At 36.7% G+C, this 22,391-nt stretch overlaps 1 protein-coding gene across 6 annotated transcripts in view; it reads right to left on the reverse strand.

Moving 5' to 3' along the window:
• Positions 1 to 248: 248 nt before the first annotated feature.
• The window catches only part of USP34 (ubiquitin specific peptidase 34), a 250,840-nt gene continuing 228,697 nt past the window's right edge, over positions 249 to 22,391 (reverse strand). For 5 of the 6 annotated variants that reach the window (XM_044264036.1, XM_044264038.1, XM_044264037.1 and 2 more), the window contains 12 exons: positions 21,700 to 21,857; positions 19,670 to 19,748; positions 17,841 to 17,967; positions 17,091 to 17,198; positions 15,851 to 15,955; positions 15,610 to 15,734; positions 14,491 to 14,614; positions 6,010 to 6,089; positions 3,621 to 3,761; positions 3,363 to 3,506; positions 1,990 to 2,149; positions 249 to 1,796 (listed from right to left, as the gene is read on the reverse strand). In XM_044264036.1, the coding sequence (XP_044119971.1) occupies positions 1,189 to 1,796; positions 1,990 to 2,149; positions 3,363 to 3,506; positions 3,621 to 3,761; positions 6,010 to 6,089; positions 14,491 to 14,614; positions 15,610 to 15,734; positions 15,851 to 15,955; positions 17,091 to 17,198; positions 17,841 to 17,967; positions 19,670 to 19,748; positions 21,700 to 21,857 (1,959 nt within the window). In that variant the 3' untranslated portion in view covers positions 249 to 1,188. The remainder of the gene's footprint in view (positions 1,797 to 1,989; positions 2,150 to 3,362; positions 3,507 to 3,620; positions 3,762 to 6,009; positions 6,090 to 14,490; positions 14,615 to 15,609; positions 15,735 to 15,850; positions 15,956 to 17,090; positions 17,199 to 17,840; positions 17,968 to 19,669; positions 19,749 to 21,699; positions 21,858 to 22,391) is intronic. The other variant, XM_044264039.1, reaches the window with a different exon arrangement.

The raw sequence follows: 22,391 nt of genomic DNA on the forward strand, positions 1-22,391 counted from the left end.
TTTATAGTGGATGAAATCCATGAGTTTATACAGAATTCAAAGCACCGTTTGAACCTTTACTACAACTAGACCCTTACTAGATTAAAAGTAGCAAGCAACCTGGATATTGAGTATGAACCTTACCTCCCATAGCACTCCTTTGGGGAGAGACTGAGCCGCTGGGTACAGATGGTTGCTGTTTCCCACTAAAGCTTGTCCTAGCAAGCTGCTTTCAGCTGTATTTTTAGTTTAGGCAGATAAAAAATAAATGCACATCGATACTTTTCCTTTATTTTACGTCAGGGTTTTTAAGGTCTGTAGCTCTTAGGTAGCGAAGCAGCAGCGCATCGCGTTTGGAAGCATGCCGATGTGAGGCGCAGCAGGCCTTGTCCTGAGGCTGCTCCCTACGGCAGTTCTGCACTCTGCGCAGAGGCCTCAAAGGCTCAGGGGTAAGTGACTTTTTGGACTGCCGCTACTACTATAGTGAAAGAGAATATGATGAAGTGCTTCCCTCCCACTCACAGTTTTCTCATTACTTTCATCTGAGAAGACTAAAGCAATGTTAAATGTAAACAAATGAAAAGTCATCACAATTCGTTTAATTAAGTGCACAGAATAGCAATCGGTCATGTCAATAAAAATAAAACAATTATTTTTACATCAAGTGTGCTTTATTTCCTCCACAGGTATTCTGTTAAATAAAGCACCATTTATATACTGCCAGGCCACAGCTAAAGAGGATTCTTTACAGAATCAAATTTCTTGTGGTTGTTCCGTATACAAGTAAACTTAATTTTGATAATAAGAACCACAGCGATCGGAGGCAATCTGCCTCTATTATAAGGTACAAAACTGGCACAGAGGACACCATATTATACACAGTAAAAATGCTGTAAGTTTAAATTACATTGTACAGGGCCAGGGAACCCTGTCCCTCCCAGACAGCCATAGGAAGTGAAAGCCACTACAGTGAACTCTTAATTACATAAAACATAGCCATTATCTGATTGCCCTTTAGAAAGTATACTGAAGATGCAAATTTTTTCATCTGGATTTCTGCCTGACCAAGGATTAAGCCTATAAATCTATCTTGCCATTCAAGCAGAGAGCACTGGACAAACTGAAGCACAAAAACAGAAATAAGCAAAACTTATACAAACAGCATTGGGGGGAGAGGGGACCTTAAAAGTAGACATGCTACATCTAATGTCAAGAAGCAGCTTGGTTTCCTTTGCCAGATATCCTTGTGACCACATGGATCGTAGATTCAATGGTCCTACACAGAGTATCTAAAATGTCGTGTTGCTGCATATGACTAAAAAGTCCTCTGGAATGGCCACAACTGAGTGATAAAGCAGCCTCAGGGTCCTGGGAGGGCAAAGCTTGACCATCACAGCTTCTCAAGTCAGCTAAGTCAGAGAGAACCGCAGAGAGTGAAGTAGAAGGGAACTCCGATTCTTCCTCAGCTAAGTTAGAATCCTTGGGACAGTGGAGGTCCTTAAATTCTTTACAGTCTTCAAATCTACCATCACTGGACTGCTCTTCTGCATGCTGTGACCTGATATTTGACATGTCTTCTGAAAACGAAGATGGGACTTCCAATCGATATTCTTTAACAGAACTATTTTCAGGGGAAGGAAGATCTTGTTCAGTTCCTGGATCAATGATTGAGGAGTCTCTTGTCTCATTGTCTGAAGTGCTAGTTGGCGTTAGGACCTCCCTGGTTTCTGTTTTCATGTCGCTGATACAGCTGTCTACAGTGTGCTCCTCATCACTGCTAACACGCCTTCTTTTAACAGGAGTTGCCCCTTCATCATCTGTGAAAATGAACATCATTCTCTGAAAGGAGTCATTAAGATCACAGTGGGAGTATTTGTGGGAGAGTTTTTTTTTTAGCATTATATGCAAGAGACCCAACTGAACCGACAGCTACAATAAAGTCAGTTATACCGAGTGTATTCTTCCCCTCTCCCACCCTAAAGGTAATTAATATTAGTCCAGAAAGCTAACCTTTAGTTTTTCTTTCTTTGGCTTCTTGCTCTTGGAGTGAGTTTCTCTGCTGCAGACAAGTCCTACATTTGCTTAAAAGCTCTTGCAGAGTTGGAATGAGAGCTGGGTTTAATTGTTTGGGAGTGTGTACTGACAGGAGCAAAGCAAGTGCCCGCAGATCCTAGAAAACCCAGATGGGAACATTTCATATTCTAAAGCTAACATTTTGACACAGTTGTTTACAGTTTACCACACATTTATTTTCCCAGGAATTCATTCTGGTTGCTCAGGCAATTTTAGAGAATGCTAAAACTAGAGAGCTAGCATTAACATATTACCGTATTTTATTGGTTCTAAGTCATTAATACCAATTATGCCATTAATAAGGTCAAACTGAAGACTCAAATAGTTTTCTGAAAATGGAAAAGGCAAAAAAAGGGATTTAAAAAATAAGCCCTGAATTATCCATGAGAAATTAAGGCCTCAATCTAGATATTACAATTCCTCAAATACGCTGATTTCTGGTGTCCGTCAAATAGTAAGGTATTTCTTAGCTCTAGAATCTAGTCTGGCATCTAAGCAACACTTGGTTATTGGGGAGGCTGCTGCTGGACAGGTGCTAGCGTTCCATTACTGTAGGACCTGGAGATAAGAGAAATGTCTCCCTCTTGGTGGTCTCATTGCCCTTAGCATTTAATGACATTTGCTCATGTCTTCCAAGGTAATGTAAAAGTGTGTCCTACACACTTCAAAGGCATAGAGAACACGTATTTTTAGAGAATTTTCATCTATGTGATTTTCAGAGTTTGAATAATTTGAAGTTATGATAGTAAAAATATTAATTGGAAGTTACAGTAAAAATCATATTAAAGCTGAATTTAGAGTTGATTTAAGGAAAGTACTTAAGTACAGGACTATTACCTTCCACAGTTCTTACCCCCCCTTTTTTTTTAAGATTTCATTTTTTTAAAAAAGATTTTATTTATTTGACAGACGGAGTGAAAGCCACTACAGTGAACTCTTAATTACATAAAACATAGCCATTATCTGATTGCCCTTTAAAAAGTATACTGAAGATGCAAACTTTTTCCTCTGGATTTCTGCCTGACCAAGGATTAAGCCTATAAATCTATCTATCACAAGTATGCAGAGAGGCAGGCAGAGAGAGTGGGGTAAGCAGGCTCCCTGCTGAGCAGAGAGCCTGATGCAGGGCTCAATCCCAGGACCCTGGGATCATGACCTGAGCCGAAGGCAGAGGCTTTAACCCACTGAGCCACGCAGGCACCCCTAAGATTTCATTTTTAAGCAATTCTACACTCCACGTGGGGCTGAAACAATCCCAAGATCAAGAGTCACACACTCCAACTAAGCTAGCCAGGTATCCCAATTCTTACCCCATTTAAAGAAGCACTTGCTTTAGAAATTTCAACTCGGTTGGTGAAATCAGATTGCAGGTTCTGATACTGATTTATCAAGTTTGTAATTAGGGTGCTGATCAAATTGGCACAGTTTGCTTCAGAGAACACTTGACCTTGAACCTGAAATAATAAAAAAAAAGATTAAAACAAAAGTCTCCAAAAAGGCCAGCGTAATGAAAATATAGCCACTAACACATTGGAAGTAACATATTGAGTTTCCAAAGTAGGACATACCTTTAGAAGAAAATGTGTCATGAATGTGTAGACAATGTTGTTGTTTAGAAAAGTTCTTTCATCCATCAGGATACATTTTATATATTCTGCAAAAACGGGATCTTCACACAAAAGCTTGATGCAATTTTTTGACATTGCAGACTACAGTGGGGGAGAAGAAGTACTGATGGTTGAGCATGGAAGTAACTGCAAGGCTTACACGCACTTATGATGAACATGCAGTCATTTTAAGTCCTGTCAGAGAAGCCACTTTTAACTGTCTACTGAATTTTCAGTTAAGTAACTGTTCTCCCAGTAAACTAAATCTTCCGCACTTAGACTCTACACATGAGTGTCAGAGAAAAGAGACTTGTAACGTCTGAAGGGCAATATAAAAAAAAAGGTTTCCAAAGAAATTCAACTTGGGCATGAAGAGAAGAAACAAGGACTGGATAAATAAGACTGACAAGTGGATGAAAATGTTTTCAGGGGACCAAATTGATGGATAATTAATAGGTAACCAAACCATATGTAGAGAAAAAAACAAATTTTAAAAATTAAATTTATTCCATGAAAGGAGTTAAAACCTTAAAGCAATTGTAGTTTGTCTGGTAAATATCCTTTCTGCCCCCCCCATGAATACTGCAAAGGTAAACAGCAAATTTCTTTTAATTATCTCACAAAGATAATTAGTGGGTCCCCAACAGATGGAAATTTTACTAAAATTTGGTTTTCCTGTTTTTAAATGGTCATGGCTCTTAAACACAAGTAGTATGTCTTTAAGTGGATATACTCCCTAGATTATATGTATTTTAATAATCATTTATATGATGACAAAATGGACTATTTTAAAAAATAGGACAAAATTTAGATAATAGGTATAGATTATATACTTAAATATTTTATTAGAGTTAGGCATTTGGTAAGTACACTCAAGTTCACCCAAGAAACCAGGAGCCTAACACGACCAGGACCCAGCTCCTCAAAGGCTTGCTGTCAGGAAGACTGGCCTTATTCTAGCAACCAGAGCCTCTGCCTGCTGCCCAGGTTTCCTGATGGCTGCTGCGACCAAGATGGCGGGGCTCTAGAACCTGAATAGAGTTTGGCATTGTTTTAGAGGAAGTTTTTGGAGACAGTGAATTCTTCGGAAAACAAGCCAATAAAGGGAGCAGTAAAATGCTGGAGTAGATAAAACAACAGGGAAGCAACAGACTGGCTGAGCAGAGAAACCAAAAAAACCAACTACCCAGATCAAGAAGAATGAAAAGAGCAGCAGCCATGGCAGAGGGAAAAAGCAGAGGTCTGCTCCAATTTACTGAACTGACCACTCAGCTAAAAAATCAACCAGCACGTCATTTTCTCAAAGTCCCCAGTGTACTAAATAAGGCCCTGGATCAACATAAATTAGTTCAAAGATTCCTACTATAGAAAACAAAGTGACATTTCTTTAGGGGCTAGAGAGGATTCCATTTCTACACTTGAGAAGTTCACAGTTTGAAACAAGAAGAGAGAGAAACCACCATCCCAACACCATTTGACACATGTCTACAAGGAGAAGAAACTGCATTACAGCCTAGGCAGTTGGCTGTACCAGAGGCATAAAATGTTTCCGTGTTTCAGATACTAGAATTTGAGTAAAGTTTAAGCCAAAGTAAAGTAAATACAACTCTCTTCCTCTGGGGATGGGGGGCTGCAACCAAACACAAAACCAGTAGTTGTGGGTTTTTGTTTTTTTTTCTGGGTCTAAAGAAAGTGGGGATCCTTTATGCCTGACCCAAGGAATGAGCCAAATCTTAGGACCAATCTGGTTTCCCCCTTCATGTTCCTGCCATTCTCCCCCGCCGATTAAACAAGCATTACTGAGATGCCCACTTTAAAGAGTTGGCTTTTAGATACTTCAGGTAGGTAGGATGCGTTGTTTCTTGACCTCAGTGAGACTGCGGACAAGAACAAGTGCATCAGAATCTTGAAAACCTCTCCAAAGTAACAGGGAAGAAGTAAAGGACAGACTGATGAAACTGTTTCTGCCAAAGCTTTGAGAAGGGTGGAGGGGAGCAAAAGAGAGATGGGGCAGGTGAGGGGGAACAAGAAGTGGAACGTGCCTTCTCCTAAATACCTCCCTGTTTTGTTGGACTTTCAGCATGACTGTTTATAGTGATCAATACATTACAAATTCAATAGCTCATTTGAAACATCCTCTGTGGTACAAATCTATTGAAATAAAAACCTCAAAGGGCAACTTGATGCCCAATACTCAATAGCTATTATGTCCATTAATCATACTTTTATCTACCAAGATTCTAAAACATCTCTAATTTCCAGTTTGTGTTCAACCCATTGTTTCTAAAATTACTGACCAAATGGTCAGATGAGATAAAAGATCAAATCATCTAAAACTCATTTTCTTTACCTGAGTCTGGCATAGCTCAGTCCAAAGTTTGGGGAACAGTGCAAGATGAAGTGGCAAACCTTCATAGGCAACTAGGACACCTAATATTTGAAAAGAAATCAGAATAGGTTATAATTATAAATTATACTACTTAGGTATTCAACTCTGCAGGTTCAATTCTATAGGTATTCTAGTCATAACTATGCATCTTTCTACATGTTTGAGAAATACACAGAATATTTAAAGGGGAAGAATTCATTCCAGTGCTTTTACCAGTGAAATAATTTAGAATGCAGTATACTCTGACTGAATTTATTCATATTCCACACCTCATTCCCTGAAGGATGTGAGGTAACTTAAACCAATTCTGCTTTTTAAGTATTAGAACTTTACTTGGGACAATTTAATAGGGGGTACTGCAAGTGGTTCTAAAAACTTTCTTAGATAAAGGTACCACTCTGCATATTAGGTAATTTTCATAGACTAGCTAAGCTTGGAGGGGAAGGAGGGACAAGGTTAAAAAGAGGATGTGGAGAATTAGAAATACTGTTCCTTCCTCTTTTACCTTGTTTATCCAAAAACAGGGAGAATTCTCTTTATGGTGGATTTACCTAAACACTGTTTTGAGTCTAACAGCTTCTAGACTTGTCCCCAAGCTCTTCGGGGTAGACCACTCTTGGCTGTGTGTCAGTATCCTATTTGGAACCTCTACTGTTTTAACCTTTCCTCTTCCTATTCCAAATGTCAAGTATATCTCTAAGAAATGTACTCCCCTTCCCTCTGCCCTCCTACCTCTCAAAGAACAGAAGTTGCTATACCACAGCTGTAAGTAAATTTCCCATTCTCCATACTCCCACTTCCAGCGAAATTATGATGATGGAGAGGGAGAAATATAATAAAAACTATCTTCCTCCAGGTAAGAAAAAATTATGAGTTAGACGTGAAGTCAGCAAACTTTTTCTGTAAAGGGCCAAACAGTAAATATTTTAGTCTTTGCACCAAATGATCTCTGTTGCAACTAATCAACTCTGCAGAGGTAGTAATAAAAGCAGCCAAAGGCAACACTAGATGAAGGTGTGGCTATCTTTCCATAAAATTTAAGAATACTGAAATTTGAATCTCATGTAAATTTTGTGTATCACACAATATTTAGAATAACCTAGCATTTAAAAAAAAATTAAAAAATATTAAAACCCTCCTTAGCACGCAGGTAAGCTCACTGATTATACAAAACTAGGCAGCATGCAGGCTATTACTGTTTGCCAACCTCTGGGTTGGACCAAGGATTCAAGAAATCTTAAGACAGGTCATATCAGTCATCCAAGGATGCCAAAATACCCTTTTGTGGGTAAGTCTATTTATTATATTCTGTCAAGATTAATCCCTTTGTAGAGAGACCCCCTCTCCCCACCAAGGAATCTATGCACCATTCTCCTTTATCCAACCTAATCTGACTGGGGATGGAGGCATTTACCCAACGTAAGAACACAATACATATAAGCAAACGAAGGCATGTCATCAAAATTGTTGGGTACAGGGAAGAGTTTCTATGTCCCTGCATCCTAATTACCCATAAAGGTAGACCAAGGGTTGGCAAACTCCGGCTTGTAGGCCAAGTCTGGTCCACAACCTGTCTTTGTATGGCCATGTGAGCTAAGAAGGACTTTTGTATTTTTAAAAGATTGTAAATGTAAATGCATGACGCAGACCATACATATGGCCAACAAAGTACACCCTTTGCAGAAAAAAGAGTCTGCCAACCCCTGAACTAGAGGCTGCCCTGATCTCTCAGGTGAAAGTAGACTGTACATCACAATATAAGAGTCTCTAGTCTTTACTCTTTTTCCTCAATTATTCCTCAAAGTAAAATACATTTATTGCTATTTTCCACAACTTCAAAAAAAAACAGCACTACCACAATAAACAAACAACCAACAGAGGATTTCTATAATCTAATATCACTTCCAAGTAATAATCCAATCCTATTATCTTTATTTTACAACAGGAGGAGGAAATAAATACATGCTGGCAATTACTGTGCTAGGTGTATCGGATAATTACATTCAATTTTCTTACCAACTTTGGGAGGCATTGTTTCATTCTCATTTCCCCTTTTCTCAATGAAGATATCAGATTTAGAGAGATTATGTAATCTGCTCAGGTTCATCCAAAAAGCCAGTGAGCACAACATCTATCCCTGGTATACTTGATTTTGAAGCCTGTAATTTTTTTAGTAATCAGTGTTTTCCCAAACTTCAGTCATTCATATTTTTTTCATATCTGTCCATCACTGTACTGTTTGTTTACTTAGTACTGTTCTTTAGATTCACTTAGGGAAGCTAATACTATGTTAGCCTTGGGCAACAGAACATCCAGGAAGTCACAAATTCGGTATACTAGTTATATATTTCTGTGACACAGTAAGACCCATACATATTTATGAATATAAAATTATTTTCCATGGACCATTTTATACACTACACTCTGGAAAGCACTGCCACCCATGGTAAGTCAATGATACCTCTCTCAACGGTCCTACCTATTTCCTCTCTGAATTGCACCTCCTTTGGAAGGAGGGCCATCCCTTCAGAGCAACACAGTTTCAGTTTCTTTCTACCATTTTCATAAAACACTGAGGATCAGGCTATCTTGGCTATGAGACTCAAGGTAGAGGCCAATGCCATCCTACTCCACACCTTCCTCCAATAACCTTCTGGGATGCCTTACTTAACTGGGTACAAAGCACAGAGAGATGCAATCAAGGCACACGTCCATGCCTTGTCCTAGTAAACAGGACAGGCAGGCCTAAGACATAAGGGCTTCTGCCCATTCAGCTTTCTTCACCCTGTGACTTCAGACATCCTCAGTTGTTTCTTACCCCAACACATCTAAAGGAACTAATATACAATAATCAAAAACTGTCCCAAATACCTTTCCTCATTATTAATACTTTATACTGTATATGCTACTAGATGTGTTATTAAAAATCTTCTAAAAACTGTTTTTGTAGGTAAAATGGTAATTCAGATGACTGCTGTGAGGATGAAATCTTTTTTATGTATATTTACTAGTTTAGGGTGTCTCCTATCTGAATTGTGTTCGGATTGTCTGGTTTTCTATAGGAGTGTTTAGCCCACCCAAGCATTATACATGAAGTGGTGGCTTTTGCCAATGGATGAAAGCCCACAACTAATACTCTACTATGGGACTGAATCAAGACATCTTAGCCTAAGAGTATCACACACTTGATTCTTCTATATCCCCTTATTCTGACTTATACCCACTAAGCAACCAACTGCGGTTTATTTGGCTTCCCATGTAGGTTACTAGAAAAAAAATCTGCTGGCCCTACCATGGAATATTCAGATCCCTATATTAGTTCTTCCTCTTTGTAAATTAACAGACTGGTAATCAACTAAATTATAAATATATATATTAAGTGTAATTACTAAGTTTTAGCCAAGGATAAATGTATCTTCCCCTGGTAGACTGGTAGAAGCTGCCTTCTGATATGTGCTGAATGACTGATATATTCAGTCACCTTAAAAAGTCTTTTGGAGGGGCGCCTGGGTGGCTCAGTGGGTTAAGCCGCTGCCTTCGGCTCAGGTCATGATCTCAGGGTCCTGGGATCGAGTCCCGCATCGGGCTCTCTGCTCAGCAGGGAGCCTGCTTTCCCCCCCTCTCTGCCTGCCTCTCCATCTACTTGTGATTTCTCTCTGTCAAATAAATAAATAAAATCTTTAAAAAAAAAAAAAAGTCTTTTGGAAAACAGTTAACCAGTTGTCTTTCCAGTTAGTACCATCTTGACATCAAAAAAGGTAAAGGATGGACCAGAGCTGTGCATTTTTATAATCTGAATTTCTAATCTGTTTACTTTTACCAACTATTTTAATTCTAGAGATTTTGAAGATTTCAGATTTCAAGTTGCCTGCAAAAATTTCCTTTTACTATTTTTTACTTTCATTTATTAATGCATTCTGAAAACTGTCAAAAGCAAGGTTACATAGTAAAGGTGAGAGGTTTTATCTCTGAAAATGATAATTATTTAAATTAAAAGATGAAATCTAGAAATGTCATTTAATTTTACTTGACCATCTCAGTGTTAATTTTATACACGTATGGTTCCTTTAAAAAAATTATATGAGTTTGCAGTACAGTTTCCTAGACTACTTTCTAAAAATTTTGTTTCCTCTCCCCAATACAAATGATCATTGCAAATAATATAAAATTTACAGTCATTTAACCTAGACCTTGACCTGTAATTTTATCCACACACAGTTTAGAGTATAATTCCCTAGATTGTGTGTGTGTGTGTGTGTTTTCACATGTACTAAGTGATTTTTCCTCTTGTTCTAAGACTGTGGTCACATTCTGCATATTGTCTTCCAATTTGCTTTTTCGCGTGTAATCCGAAGTGATTTCCTATCTTTTTAAAGACCTATATATAATACAAACTATTTAAAGACTGTATGATAAACTACAGATTTACTTAGCTAAGCTCCTATTGATGGACATTTGAGTTGTTTCCCATTTTTACCCAATACGAACTGAATGAAAATAAATACCCAATGTATGTTTTTGGACACTTTTTAAAGTAGAGTAGATTCTTAGATCTGGTACTGCAAGATCAAGGGCTATGAACAATCTAAACTGATAATGCTAATATGCATCCCCGAACTGACTCCATTAAAACATCTTTTCTTTCCCCAAACTGTTTAGTTATACCATCAAAACTTTGTCTCATAGTTGGAAACAAAAAATGAGAGAAAAGAGAAATCATTAGTAAGGTAGGGCAACCTCTCATACGGTTACCAAACATTTACTTGTTATGTGTGAAGGAGTTGCTTGTTGATGTCCTTTACTTATTAATGATCTTTCCCATCTCACTGAATCCTAAAAACTCTTTGTATATTGCCAATACTAGCTATCTGTTAAGAATGCAAATATTTTTCCCATTAGCTGTTCTTTAATCTATGGCATTTTTCAACATGTAGTATTTTCGGTTTTTATATTGCCAAAAACTTTTATTTGTTTATGGGTTTTATGTCCTGCTTAACATGGTCTTTCAAACATGGATAAGAAGGTGTTTATCCATGATTCTATATTTTTAATAGTTATTATTTTATTCTTCACAATTAAATATTTAATTCTCCTGTAATGTATTTTAGTCTAAGTGGTGGAAAGTTTCCCTTTCTCTCCTTAGACAGTTGATTCTCTCAAAACCATACCATTTCCACATGAGTGACAGGTCATCTCTACTGTCTTCAAATTCCTCATGTTATATGCAAACAATGAATCATGGAACAATACATCAAAAACTAACAACACAATTTTAAAAAATTCCTCATGTATCCTTATGTTTGTCTATAGGCTGTTTTGTCTATGTATGTTTTTCTGCCTATGTATTTCTGTATCTACATTACATAGTTTTAAACAGTATAGTTGGGATGCCTGGGTGGCGCAGTTGGTTGGATGACTGACTTCGGCTCAGGGCGTGATCCTGGAGTCCCGGGATCGAGTCCCACATCAGGCTCCCAGCTCCATGGGGAGTTGGCTTCGCTCTCTGACCTTCTCCTCGCTCATGCTCTCTCTCACACTCTCTCTCTCTCAAATAAATAAATAAAATCTTTAAACAGTATAGTTTACTTTTATGTAAGAAAGGAGAAAAAATAAACCTGTATTTGCTGTCCTGATGCACAAAAAAGATTAAAAAGTTAATGAAAGTGGGGGGCAGGACTGTGAGTGATACAGTGTCTTTACCTTTTGCTATTTTCAATTATAAATTCATGTATGTAGTAAATCCTACTACAGTAAATTCATGTATGTAGTAAATGAATAAAATAAAAAATTACTGATCTTTATTAAGTATTTTAGAAATTAATAGTGCCAAACCCTCTTACTACTTTTTTTAACAGCTTTTTGGGCTAAATTCTGCTATTTTTAAATTCTCAAAATACTGTAGCTTCAGACACACCATTATTTCACATGGCAGTCAGCAGCTTTATGCACTCTCCCAAAATTCTACCCCCACTTCATTGTTTTCCCTAACCCCATGCTTGACTACCCTCACTTCAAAAGTACTCCAGCCCATACTTTACTAGTTGGTACCTGCAACCCTAATATGCAATTATTACATAATTCCTTTTTATCTCCTAACGAATCTTAAAATCTGCTCAGTACCCATATAACAATTACGACAAAGACTTTCCCTCAAAACTGAAGTGACTTGCAATCCAAGTCTTGAGTCAATCCCACCTGTGGTCACAATATTCTGGCCCTTTGACCATCTAACCTCAAGGCTTAAATGACTAAGGACAAAAACAATTTAAATTTACCTTTCCCTCTCCCTGTTGCCAGATTTAATTTCCTGAAGATATTACATAAATTAGAACTCCTTAGCAAATCTCTGCTCTTCATTTCAGTCATTAATGTGGACTTTATTTTAAGTTCTATCCTAGGTGCCTCTCCCTGGAAATAATCATTTCATCTGAAGGTGGGAGTTGACTTTAAACACTGGGGCATACTCTCTTCATTCAAATGAGGCATGAGAAAGCACTGCTTTTAGGTCTTTGTTAAAATAATGTCTAATTTTCTGCATTAATTGATATAATAACCATGAGTCCCAGGGAAGTTGGCTGAGTAGGAGGAGCTAATAAAAGTACATGAATGAATGAATTCAAGAGAAAAAGAGGTAACCCTGAAAATGTTCTTTTCCTGCTTAATTTGTGATCGCTTTGGTTTCTACTCAATATAGCGACCAGTCACATCTGGCTTAAAATAAAGATTGTTTCTTAAATCACATTTCAAGTTCTCATCACTCACATATGGCTTCTGGCTATCATATTATGGATGATGAGGCAGTTGGAGAATATTTCTGTCCTCACAGAAAGTTCTACAGAATACTGCTTATGTAGAAAACTAAACACTAGGAGGCAGCATCAACAGTGCTTCATGGTTACAAGAATGTCAGTATAAAATACTATGAAAAGTTGATTCAGCTAATGTTGAAGGCTAAGTGTATGTCCTTTCCCTCCCTCCTCTCCTCCATATTTAATTTTCCTGAAACTGTTTTTGTATTGAAGAAAACAGTCCCAAAGAGGGTAGAAATTCACTATTTGATCAGAGCTGTTCAAGCAGCTCAAACAGCTCCTCACATAACTTCAGGTATGAATCACATGAACACAATTACCAAGAACTTTTCTTAAGGTCAGCATTTTAATAAGTCCCCCTCCTTATCTGGGAGTAAGGCTGCGTTACTAGAATTCCTGGACACTTTCTCACATTTGATCACTGCCACTGCTAGGTTTTAGTTTTTTAACCAAGTGCCATGACCGAAATGTGTAATCATGAAATGGCCAATCTCAGTGTGTGCTTCCCTACCCAACCACCCCCACTTGGTAATTCAGCCACATGTGTATAAATCCAGCTAATGGTAACAGATGGAAGGAAAGACCTTTCAAATGTGAAGACACTCTAATCACTTACCAATAAGATGGGTTTTCTGAAGAGGAATTATCCCTGAGAGCTGTTACCACATCCTTCTTCGATAATGAAACCTAAGGTATGTTCACAACTTTTGCCCTACTTAAAATGGATCAAAACCTTTTCCATATAAGGAAAGGGTTGGGATTGAGGAAGAGTACAAGGAGGAGTTCTAGAGTATGGCACAATATTCTGTTTCTTGACCTGGTTGGTGGTTCCACGAGCACTTCACTTCCTATGCTCTGGAACGGAACTATAGAACACTGGGAAAGAATCCTAGGTCATTCCTAAAGAAGTAAGACTCACAGAACACACAAAGCCTGGGAACTCTGGAGGTCCTGAGATAAGGGACATGTCCTCTAAAGACCTATCAACTAGAAAAACTCACCCAAAGGGAGCAATTCTATAGGTCTCAAGCACATCCTTGTAATTTGAGGTTTTTTTCCTTTTATAAAATTCACTGATGATTTTATTTTCTATTTCTCCTACCTTCCTTTTCATATTTCCTTTCTTCTCATTCACCTCTCTATTTCATGAGACTTACCTCCTATTTTACTCATATATGCACCTCTGCTTCACCCTGGCAAGCCCACTCATTTTGCTCTAGGCATTGCCAGCTCCAAAGTACAGCTGGCACTATAGATCTCATCTTATCCTCAAGATCAGGGCTGGGATAGTCCACCTCTCTAAGCATGCCTCCCTAAGCAGAGTAGTTTTTGGTTTTTGTTTTTAAATTCTGCTGGGCAGATGGAGGAGGACTTGGGCTTCTATGTATAAAAGTGATCAGCCCTACTCCACTCCTTTATAGGCCAGCTGAAACTCTGGACAGAACTATTCAATGGAAACCAGTAAGTTGGTGTTTTCTTAATAAAAATAAAAATGTTCCCAAGAATAACTAATATTTTTAAACAGTCACTTTAAAAAAGAAAAAAAGAATTGTCTCATTTTTGTCTCCCCTTCCTTTGTGGCTAGGGGCTTAAAATAATTCAGTGGAATTTACTGCTCATCTTTTATACTTACTCAGCTTAACTAATGTTTCAGTAAATTTTTCACAGTTGATTGCAACTCGGCATAATAGATGGATGAATTGATGATAAGAAAAGAAGTAGTCTAGCAGCATACGATCATAAACGTCATCTTTGCCCTGAAGGTTAAAGATGATAAAATGGTTGCACTTAAATTGTATAATAAATTAAAGAGCATATTTTGTGCAAATGTAATAAGTTTAACTAAAAAGCTGATTAAATATTTAAATTCTATAAGAACCTAGTTTTAAATTCCAAGTTTCTAGTAATGTTAAGATCTTAATTGTTACAGTTTATTTTCAGTGTGCAAATGCTATCAATTAAAATTACCCATTATTTCTATATACTTTAATCAAGTAAAATTACTGTAGGATTTTAAAATGTGACACTTGAGTTCTATAGACATCATCAAGAAGAACGGAATTAAATTTGATTTTTGAAATAGATTTCAAATGATTTCTGTAATGGCTACTACAGTGTTAATTATTTTTAATATTTTATAAGAAGTGTATTTAAGATCCAAAGATAGTGGGTAAGGGAGAGTGTAAATGAAGTGGGGTAAAGAAAGATAAAGGGGAAAAATTGTTTAAAAAAATGTTGAAACTGAGATAAATTATCTTGTGTCAATGTACCTTCTCTCCATAATTTGGAATTAGCATTATTTTAGGATATGATTAGAGAAAAGAAGAATCCAACTATGAATGATGATAAATCTATCAATCAATGATATTAAGCCTAGGTCAAAGGATTAGAATTAAAGGGCAGTAAAAGAAGTCATTGATTATATGGCCAAATTTAAGCAATAGTAAATACCTAACTTGGCTTTTCAGGTTTAGATATATGACCCAGTTATAATTTAGCCTAGTGAGAAATACTAGTAAGACTTTCTATTCAGGTTTTTTTTTGAGGGAGGAAAAAACTTACTACTTGTGCTTATTGTTGATTTTGCAAATACTCAACCAACATTTCAGAGCACTAAAAGGAAAAAGTCCAAATGAGTCTAATCTTCTTAGGATCCACAAAATGGTCATTTAAGTCTAATATAACTGCCAGAGGGGAAATTTCAAATTACTGTGTACTACAGAAACATGGTTTTCCTGGCATCCCAACATACCTTACTGGTTTCCACCATTGTGGGCAAGAGGCACATATTGAGTTCAGGGCGCGGAGGCCGAATATTGCTTTTCCCTCCTATTAGCTTGATATTTTCTCGACAAGGGAAATAAGGTCCAAGAGACACTAAGACATTAAAAGTGTACAATAAGAATAAATGGAAAAAATAAATCTCCATGCTTTAGTGTGCAGAAAGATTAAATGCCAACCACATTCAAGTACTGTGCTAGATGAATACGTACTTGGTATATTACTGTGATGATAAGTACAATGGTTGTGTTGTAGAAATGGAACCAGAGTATGAAGAAAGTCATGGGGACTCAAAAGCACAAGTTCCTTGAGGACATCTGAAAATAAAAACACAGTATGAGTATTAAAAAGCTGGAGGATACCTGATTTGCTTCTTTCAAACTCACAAATCCTGTTAGGGTGACTAATAGCAGTATGGCAGGTGAAAAGGTTTATTAATGAGTCTAAAACTGTTTTAGCTGCTGACACTGGAAGAAATTCTGTCTGATACTCAATCAAATCTGCACCAAAGTTATTAACCAAAACACAGTCATCATTTAGAAACCAAAGTTTAAAACTATTTATTTGTATTTTATTTATCCAAGAGAAGCATTATGGAGAAGTACACTAAGGGAAATATTTAATACATACTAATGACTGTCTTCATAAAATCAACCAAAGCAACTAAAGACAGAAATCTAAGGCTCAAAGTTCTTTGGATCTAAGACATAATCCTTAGTCTACTTTTAATGTTTCACGATGCTAGCTGGACTGATGCTCATCCCCTAATCACATAGAAGTAAAGCTCATGATGACAGGCTATTGGTAATCAGAGGTTACCAAAGTACAGGCCAGTAATTCCACAGAACATCAGGCCAATGATTGCCAAAATTGACTGCTTATACATGACAGCCAGTTATTCATGTCATTTTAAGAACCTGGGAATAAACAGTTACAGTCTCTAAAGATGACTTTTTAAAATGGTTTCTACACTAGTAAAAACTACAATATAAATTTAAAATAGGGGGTCCTTTAACAGGCAAAATTATCACTTTATTATAAATATATAATAAATAAAAAAGTAAAATATTTGGGAGTCTAAGAACAAGTACTACAAGTATCTTCAGGTAAAGAACAGGTAGTAAAATAATCTCTCCAACCCTTTACAGTATCAGCTCTTCTTTGCAAAACATCTGCATGATCCTACCTCACTTACCTAGGACCAGAAGATTTCAGAGCTGGAAGAGATCTAGGTCAAAGAGCCCAGATATGTTACATGACATACCTGTGATCATATAACTAATTACTAGCATGTTGAAAATATAACTAGATTTTCTAGAACCTGTGAGTTACACATGGAAAGTACAAATGTCTTCCAAACCGTACAGAACTAATACCACATCCTACAAAGAATATTCCACAAAAATCTTCATCCATTAGGTTTTTACACAGATATATTTCCAAGTAACTTACCTATACAGGCATTTCTAAGTTCTGGAGGACTATAGGAATTAAGAAGAGTTAACAGTTTATGGGCAAATTCAATTCGCTCCTGCCACTGAATTAATGCTTGTTTCACATCTGCAAATACAAAAGCATACATAATGCGCCATTTGAGTTCAAACTTCTTCACAATTATTTTCTATTTTTATCTACAGAATGCCAACACCAAGAAAATCAAATTAATGACATGAACATCTTTGGTGAAAGCTAAGTGGTCATTTTCATGAGACAGCTACTACTGTGAAACCTACTGGATTTCTTAAAACACATTATCTGAGGGATGAACATGTTCATTTTCTAGAAATGTATGTGAAGTTCAGAGTTCACATGTAATTTTACAGGGACACAAGAGATAGGTTTTATAGTTATTTCTCTTGAAACTAAAAATGATCTAACCTAAGCCATGGAGGTTTCCAGTTGGAGAACCTTTACAAAATACTCATTTTGTTACAGTGCTTTAAAATGTTTTCCGGTCTCTTAAATCTTAACACTTACAGGATGCTTGCCTATTTTTCAGGCAGGCATAAGAGATTAAACCAGAGCACTTCAGCCTAATACCAGGTCATGATGAACATGTCCTTATGGTTAGTCAGCATTAGCCCCACCTTCTGTACATAAACTGGAGATGAAGACAAATTCTCTGAAGGCTGTGGTCTGAAATCCTTATTTTGCTCTTTAAATGTTGAAAGTAACAAAAATAAGAAGTAGGAATGACCAAACCTTTTCTCTGAAGATACGGGCGTGTAGACTTCAAAACCGAAAGGAATATTGACAGAAGTTCTACTAAGTCTCCAGTCACATGGCAAGCTGTAGCTTCATGGTACATCATGTGCAGTGTGTTGAAAGACTACAAGTGATTTTAAAAAATGGAAAACTTCATTTCATTTTTACTTTGTTGAGCCACAATATGGTAGTATTCATCTTTTACAACATGTTTTCAGATTTTATGTGTGTCCACATGTGCACAGAACAAAGTATTTGCTTTCTCCTACCTAAAAGTCAAATTCTCCCAACTCAGCTCCCCCTGCCCTTTTTTCAAAAAAGATTTATTTATTTATTTATTTATTTGACAGAGAGCACAAGTAGGGAGAGAGGCAGGCAGAGAGAGAGGAGGAAGCAGGCTCCCTGCTGAGCAGAGAGCCCCATGTGGGGCTTGATGTGGGGCTCCATCCCACGACCCTGGGATCATGACCTGAGCCACCCAGGCACCCCTGTCAGCTCTTTAAAATACAAAATAGTGCTCACCTTCACAGCTAATATTTTATGCATACATTTCGGCCTGAAGGAATAATCTATTTAATCAGTTTGTTTGTTTTTGGTTATTGTTTGCTCTAAGCCTTAGAAATTACAAAGCAGCAGGCAACAAGACTGGGCAGAATGGGTAACTGCTTTAACTAACTTTCCAGGTCTTTGGAAGAAAGACAACGGTGAAATAGCTGTCAACAGTTAAGTCTGAATGAGGAAAAAGAGCTCCAAAAGAAGAATTCCTTTAATCATATTGGCTTGTTAAATCTTTTAATTCAAAATCCTTATTTTCCTACTTCATTCTACACAAAAGATTTTTCCTAATCCTCTTTAATCAGTTCCTTATAATCTATATTCTATCCACAATTCAAAGGTCAAAATCCACAGTCTAGAATCGGTGGCAGCAAATAATCTGAACAATGTACTTGTACAGCATTTAACCTATAAGCTGTAAGGATAGGAAACAGGTCTGTCTTATCCACTGCTGTATCCCCAGTGCCTAGTACAATGCCTAGCATAGAGCAGATATTCAAATATCTGTTTAATGAAACAATGAAATTCTCACTACTTTTCATATACTTTCCGTTGTAGCCAAATAGAAATACTTTGCATTTTTCAAATATGACAATACTTTCTTGCCTCTGCTGACCATGTCATTTACCTAAATGCTCTCCCACTTATCTTTACAAGTCCAAATTCTTCAAAGTACCATTTTAAACATGTTGTATTCCTATTCTATAGTATCATTAACTAAAGAAAACTATCCTCTTACTTCTCATGGTACTTTTGGCATATACTCTTTTCTCTTCTCTCCTTTATTAGACTAAGGGTAAAATGCACCTCTAGGGCTTTAAAGTCATCTCACAGTTTGTGGATGTTCAAGAATTGTGGGAGAATGAAGAGGTCATTTACATCACTTGTAACAGACTCAATGGCTTCCTTTCATGATGCTAATATCAGTCTCTTAACTATCAAGTAAGTGAGCTCTTGAGAAATTATGTCAGTGATCATATCTTATGAATTTCATCTGTTTCTACCCTTACAAATGGAATGAATAAAAACAGTCTATTTCCAGTGGCTATTCTAAATACAAAAGAAAAGTATGGAATTACTACGGACAAAACAGCAACCTAGAAACTATTAATCATTCTTGGAATATAAATTAGCACTTAATATATAATCAAATCCAGATACCTATATAAAACAGTCTAGCATAAACTCTAAATATCCACACACACAAAAAAAGTCTTGATGAGAACATTAAAATAAACTGTATCTATGGTAAAATGAAATAAAATATTTACCTCAGTCATCAGGATCAACCCTCGATTAAATACAACAAGAAGTCTATCTTCATCAGATTCTAATAGTATTCTGAAGGCACTAGAAGAATACAAAAAGCCAGGTTGAGAACTCTGAATAAGAATGGAAAACTAGGTGATTAAAAAAAAAGAAAACTATAATTTTGGCTTTTTTCTATCTACAGGAGAGGGAGATTACTCTATCTGTTTCCTAGTAATGTAATAAAAGGAGTTAATATTAAGAAATCCTCTATGTAACATGTAGAAAATCTGCAATTCAATGATGAATTGAATGAAGAAAGAGAAACATGAGGGGAAAAACATTAAATACATTTTGGTCTTAAAAATAATTTATGTGATAATTACCAAAAGTAGTTGTACTGCTCTTGTTAACAGACCTAATTTCATTATTAGGTACTGGAAACTGCTGCTGTATGTAGTATATACATATAGCACAGCTGGAATCTTTCTACTTCAGTTAGATTATTTTCTTCCCCTTTTTTCAAAAAAAGAAGATGAACATTGGGGAGGGTATATGCTACGGTGAGAAAAATTTTAAAAAAGAATTAAGAAAGCTCAAAGTCTTTTTTTTTTTTTTAAGATTTTATTTATTTGACAGAGATCACAGGTAGGCAGAGAGGCAGGCAGAGAGAGGAAGCAGGCTCCCCACTGAGCAGAGAGCCTGATGCAGGGTTCGGACCCTGGGATCATGACCTGAGCTGAAGGCAGAGGCTTTAACCCACTGAGCCACCCAGGCGCCACCCCCCCTTTTTTTTCTTTTGAGAATAAGCTTTAAGTAGTAAACCTTTCAAACACAAAGTATTCAAAATTAATGCAAAATTTTAGAAGAATTCCTTTAGAGTCCCGGCAAAAGCACAGCTAACTCATTTCATTAATAAAGATTCAAATATGAAAGTTTTCTGAAGAAGATAATCTGAAATAACCGTATCTTGGGTTAAGCACAAAATACTATTTTCAAGGAAGTACTGCCAAAAAATGTGTGCCTAATAAAGAACATTACCTCCAAATCTTAGATGTAATATATAGAAACATTTTAAGAAATTAACCTGGCCTTTATTCCCACAGTTAAAGGGAACTATGTGTAATTTGTTGTAGAGTTCCTTTATAGCAATTCAGTAATTTCTGTAGCTCTGAACAATTATAAAGATGATTTTTTGTTATTCTGGCTAATCCCTACAGTTAAGGTAAATCTGGGCTAAACAGAATGAAAAATGCAAGTTTCATCCAAAGGTGTTCCTGAAGGCCTCTAGAACTGAGCTGTCAAAGCATAAGACAGGATGAATCACAAGAGAGAGAAGGATTCAAGCTTTAGGTTTAAGACCATACATGAGGATTCCTTCCAACCATAATTCTATGATACTGATAAAACACATATAAACAATCCAAAATCAAACCTTGAAAACAAAAGCTGTTCAAAAGTAGCTCATTAATTTTTAAAAGATAAATCCTTCCAAGGTTACTGAATGCAAAAATCACCTTAAAGAACTGGTAAACTTTTACTTATAAATAATTTAATTATAACTCTTTAAGTGTCAAAAAAATGGTCCCCGGGGCGCCTGGGTGGCTCAGTGGGTTAAGCCACTGCCTTCAGCTCGGGTCATGATCTCAGGGTCCTGGGATTGAGTCCCACATTGGGCTCTCTGCTCAGCAGGGGCCTGCTTCCCTTCCTCTCTCTCTGCCTGCCTCTCTGCCTACTTGTGATCTCTCTCTGTCAAAAAAAAAAAAAAAAAAAAAAAAAAAGGTTCCCATTCCCTCAATTGGAAAAAAATAAATTTTTTTAAAAGATTTCATTTATTTATTTGATGGAGGGAGAGACAGAGATCACAAGTAGGCAGAGAGGCAGGCAGAGAGAGAGGGAAGCAGGCTCCCCATCAAGCAGAGAGCCCGATGCGGAGTTTGATCCCAGGACCCTGAGATCATGACCAGAGCCGAAGGCAGAAGCTCAACCCACTGAGCCATCCAGGTGCCCAAAAAAAACAATTTAAAAAGAACATCAAAAAATATCTTCTTACCTTATTAAAGTAGTCCAGCAGGAGCGGCCATCTAAGCAACGTAAGTAACAACTTATGGTTGTTTTCTTAAACTGTTTAATATCTTCTAATTCTTCTTCTCTCATATCTGGCCTTTGAGCTATAAACAGCTGCATCAGGTTAAACAGTTCTTCTACTGCCTAAAAAGGGCAAATAAGCATCATGGTGATCTTTTAACCCTGTATTTTAGAATGTTTCCTTCTCATTTCTGAATGGTATGCCTACTAGCCAGCTCTTAATATCATACAAATGAAATCAGATTACACTACCACTGAAGAATAGTTATAAAATTAGCAATAGATTCTAATTTAAAAATTTAATGTATTATTCACTAAAAGTAAATCATAACACTTTCAGAAAAAAAATTTCTGAAAAAAATTTTTTCATTTTTAGTCTTAATACTGTTTATTAAAGCACTAGCTTTGTTACTCTGAATGGATGTCCAGATATGCTACACCAATCCTTTGCCCATTTCTTTAATGAGAAATCACGACTTCCTCACAAAATTTTACAGCCCTCATTTACATTTCAATCAGTACCATTTCTGAGAAAACCCTTTGTGCCAACATTTAGAATGCTGTTTCTAGACTGATGAATGATTAGTTCAAGTATCTGATAGATGAAATAATATTTAAGTAAAATTGCTAATTGTGGGTTTATAAACTCATTTAGCA

Source organism: Neovison vison, chromosome 8, assembly GCF_020171115.1.
Source record: "Neovison vison isolate M4711 chromosome 8, ASM_NN_V1, whole genome shotgun sequence".
NCBI classification, from domain to species: domain Eukaryota; kingdom Metazoa; phylum Chordata; class Mammalia; order Carnivora; family Mustelidae; genus Neogale; species Neogale vison.